Source organism: Salvelinus sp. IW2-2015, linkage group LG6.1, assembly GCF_002910315.2.
Source record: "Salvelinus sp. IW2-2015 linkage group LG6.1, ASM291031v2, whole genome shotgun sequence".
NCBI lineage: Eukaryota > Metazoa > Chordata > Actinopteri > Salmoniformes > Salmonidae > Salvelinus > Salvelinus sp. IW2-2015.
This window is the reverse complement of record NC_036845.1, coordinates 48,878-53,132: the sequence shown is the minus strand read 5'-3', so window position 1 is coordinate 53,132 and position 4,255 is coordinate 48,878. Positions and strand designations below refer to the sequence as shown.

The following is a 4,255-nucleotide window of genomic DNA, read 5'->3' as shown; positions in this document are numbered from 1 at the left end:
TGCAGGGGGAGCTGACGTTAGGTTAAACTCTGGCATGTTCGGCATGGCCAGATAAATTGGACGGTAATGTCTGGCAGAGAGACATAAGATAGATGCTATATTACATGCTCAAACACTACAAAATGACAATAAAATTGCCTTAATATGTCAATACTACAGACATCGAGTCTGTCATCTCTTTTATAGACCCACCTGCTGGAGTCCACTACCTTTACAAAGGGTTTACGGATCCTTCCACCTGAGCAAAACACAGACAAAGCATTAGAGACAGTGCTATGTCTGGGTCAAATAACTTCTCATAATGATATACAGGAGGACGGCTCATAATAATGGCTGGACGGAGCAAATGGAATGGCATCCAACACATGGGCTCCCGAGTGGCGCAGCGTCGAAGGCACTGCATCTCAGTACTAGAGGCGTCACTGCAGACCCTGTTTCGAGTCCAGGCTGTATCACAACCGGCCGTGTTTGGGAGTCCCATAGGGCGGCGCACAATTGGCCCAGCGACATCCGGGTAGGCCATCATTGTAAATAAGAATTTGTTCTTAACTGACTTGCCTAGTTAAATAAATCAAATAAAAAATGTATTTGATACCATTCCACAGATTCTGCTCCAGCCATTACCAAAGCCCGTCCTCCCCAATTAAGGTGCCACCACCTCCTGTAGTACCAGTGTTATTGTACAACCAACATCAACCTTAATCTACTGAGATGATATACGTAGAAGGTTTTAGAAGTTCTCTATAACAATAACACAGTGATGAAGCGGTAAACAGACAACAGGTCACATGCAACAGGACATTATTTACCCTTATACTTCTGGAAGGCTGGATTTCCTGCAGGTTCTCCTTTGGCCTACATTAGTAAGGAATAACACACAAGACTCATGTAAGTGATATGTTATTCCAGGAAATAACTTCAAATATAAATCCAGAAACATGACTTACACTTTTCTTGACAGCAGCTGTGGTTGCGGTTGGCTTTTCAGCAGTATACTTAACATTCCTTTTCTTCTTTTCCATATAAGCTATTACATCTGGAATTGAAGAAATTCAAGAAAATATTTTTTTACATAGAAAGTATCATTGTCATAATAAGCATTATGTCAACATTTCTTATCAAACAAATGAATAGACATGTTACCATCAATGTACAGGATTTTCACTCCCCACTCCAGAGCATTGGACAGGATCTCGTTGACCTGTATTCTCACCTACAGGGTAAAAACAAATAAACATCTTAATTAACCGAAGAACTGAAATCCAAAGTATCTCCTGAAGTATGAAAAAGCATTTCGATCCAAAGTGCAAACTTTCCTGAAGTTCCTGACGCCTATAGTCGGAAACAATAAAAGTAACATGTAGCATTAGGTTGGAAATAGCTTGCCAAACTCATTAGTGAGGATCTTAACAAACCTGCTCTTTTACAATTCTCTTCACAAAAGACTTGCCCCTGCTTATGACCACCTGTCAAGAGAAATAGGGAGAGATGGATAAATATATATATGGATAGCTTGTTATACAGATATCATGGAAATGATCCCATGAGATACAGATACCATGACAGACACAGAGAGGAATAGTTGCTCACCATGTCTGCCTGGCCCTGGGAGCTTCCTTTGAGGCTGTCTCTGTGGCTGCGCGAACGGGGCGAGGGTGGGGGAGCTGTGCCCAGAGTCAGGGCTTGGGACAAGTGAGTCGCCATGACATGCACATACCTGGCCTCTCTCTTATTAGACACCAGGTACTTGATCTCCTTGCTGAAGACCTTCTCTACCGTCTGAGGGGACAGAGACACGGGTCAGACGCGGGGGGGGGTCTGTGCATATTTGTAAACAACAGCTGGTGCACGAAATCTAAGGAAGTCTCTAGATTTTGCTCGCCTGAAGTAGAGTATATTTGATAAATTGCAGGCCACACTACTTGCTAGAATATTTTTCAGCCATACTTTTCGTGGCTGTTTATTACCACCACAGAAGATGCTGGCACTAAGACCGCACTCAGTCGCTGTAAAAGAAATAAGCAAACAGGAAACCACTCACCCAGAGCGCGCCCTAGTGGCCGGAGACTTTATTGTCTTAAATCATTACCAAATTTCTATAACATGTTAAATGATCACCTGTACTCCACACACAGAAGCGTACAAAGCTCTCCTCGCCCTCCATTTGGTAAATCTGACCACAACTCTATCCTCCTGATTCCTGCTTACAAGCAAAAATTAAAGCAGGAATCAGGAGGATGAGTTTGTGGTAAGATTTACCAAATGGGAGGGCGAGGAGAGCTTTGTACGCGTTTCTGGTTCGTGGAGTACAGGTGATCATTTAGACACTGTTAATAGAAATTTGGTGACCTGATTTAAGTTAACCTATATTAAATGTCTCCGCCACTAGGACGCCTGCTTCTGGGTGAGTGGTTTCCTGGTTTGCTTTATTTGCTTATACACTGACTGAGTGCGGTCCTTAGTGCCAGCATCTGTCTGTGGTGGTAAATTAATACAGCCACGAAAAGATGGCTGACAAAAATTCTAGGCAGTAAGTGGGCCTGCAATTTACACAATATACTCACTTCAGGCTAGCAAAATCTAGAGACTTCCATTAGATTTTCGTGCACACCAGCTTTTGTTTACAATATGCATATTTGTAAACAACAGCTGGTGCACGAAATCTAAGGAAGTCTCTAGATTTTGCTCGCCTGAAGTAGTGTATATTATGATAAATTGCAGGCCACACTACTTGCTAGAGAGTTTTCAGCCATACTTTTCGTGGCTGTTTAATTACCACCACAGATAGATGCTGGCACTAAGACCGCACTCAGTCAGCTGTAGAAGGAAATAAGCAAACAGGAAACCACTCACCCAGAGGCGGCCCCCTTAGTGGCCTGGAGACTTTCTATCCAAATTTCTATCAACATGTTAAATGATCACCTGTACTCCACACACAGAGATGCGTACAAAGCTCTCCCTCGCCCTCCATTTGGTAAATCTGACCACAACTCTATCCTCCTGATTCCTGCTTACAAGCAAAAATTAAAGCAGGAAGCACCAGTGACTCGGTCTATAAAAAAAGTGGTCAGATGTCGCAGATGCTAAACTACAGGACTGTTTTGCTATCACAGACTGGAACATGTTCCGGGATTCTTCCGATGGCATTGAGGAGTACACCACATCAGTCACTGGCTTTATCAATAAGTGCATTGAGGACGTCGTCCCCACAGTGACTGTACGTACATACCCCAACCAAAAGCCATGGATTACAGGCAACATTCGCACTGAGCTAAAGGGTAGAGCTGCTGCTTTCAAGGTGCGGGACTCTAACCCAGAAGCTTACAAGAGATCCTGCTATGCCCTGCGACGAACCATCAAACAGGCAAAGCGTCAATACAGGGCTAAGATTGAATCATACTGCACCGGCTCCGACGCTCATCTTCTGTGGCAGGGCTTGCAAACTATTACAGACTACAAAGGGAAGCACAGCCGCGAGCTGCCCAGTGACACAAGCCTACCAGACGAGCTAAATCACTTCTATGCTCGCTTCGAGGAAAACAACACTGAGGCATGCATGAGAGCATCAGCTGTTCCGGACGACTGTGATCACGCTCTCCGTAGCCGACGTGAGTAAGACCTTTAAACAGGTCAACATACACAAGGCTGCGGGGCCAGACGGATTACCAGGACGTGCGCTCCGGGCATGTGCTGACCAACTGGCAAGTGTCTTCACTGACATTTTCAACATGTCCCTGATTGAGTCTGTAATACCAACATGTTTCAAGCAGACCACCATAGTCCCTGTGCCCAAGAACACAAAGGCAACCTGCCTAAATGACTACAGACCCGTAGCACTCACGTCCGTAGCCATGAAGTGCTTTGAAAGGTTGGTAATGGCTCACATCAACACCATTATCCCAGAAACACTAGACCCACTCCAATTTGCATACCATCCAAACAGATCCACAGATGATGCAATCTCTATTGCACTCCACACTGCCCTTTCCCACATGGACAAAAGGAACACTTATGTGAGAATGCTGTTCATTGACTACAGCTCAGCGTTCAACACCATAGTGCCCTCAAAGCTCATCACTAAGCTAAGGATCCTGGGACTAAACACCTCCCTCTGCAACTGGATCCTGGACTTCCTGACGGGCCGCCCCAGGTGGTGAGGGTAGGTAGCAACACATCTGCCACGATGATCCTCAACACTGGAGCTCCACAGGGGTGCGTGCTCAGTCCCCTCCTGTACTCCCTGTTCACCCACGAC

General features: G+C 45.1%; 1 protein-coding gene across 1 annotated transcript in view; it reads right to left on the bottom strand.

Moving 5' to 3' along the window:
* The window catches only part of dbf4 (DBF4-CDC7 kinase regulatory subunit), a 14,852-nt gene that overhangs the window by 5,161 nt on the left and 5,436 nt on the right, over positions 1 to 4,255 (bottom strand). The window contains 9 exon segments of the mRNA XM_070443772.1: positions 4 to 70; positions 193 to 238; positions 810 to 855; positions 948 to 1,036; positions 1,144 to 1,213; positions 1,416 to 1,466; positions 1,591 to 1,657; positions 1,659 to 1,701; positions 1,704 to 1,779. Of these exon segments, the coding sequence (XP_070299873.1) occupies positions 4 to 70; positions 193 to 238; positions 810 to 855; positions 948 to 1,036; positions 1,144 to 1,213; positions 1,416 to 1,466; positions 1,591 to 1,657; positions 1,659 to 1,701; positions 1,704 to 1,779 (555 nt within the window).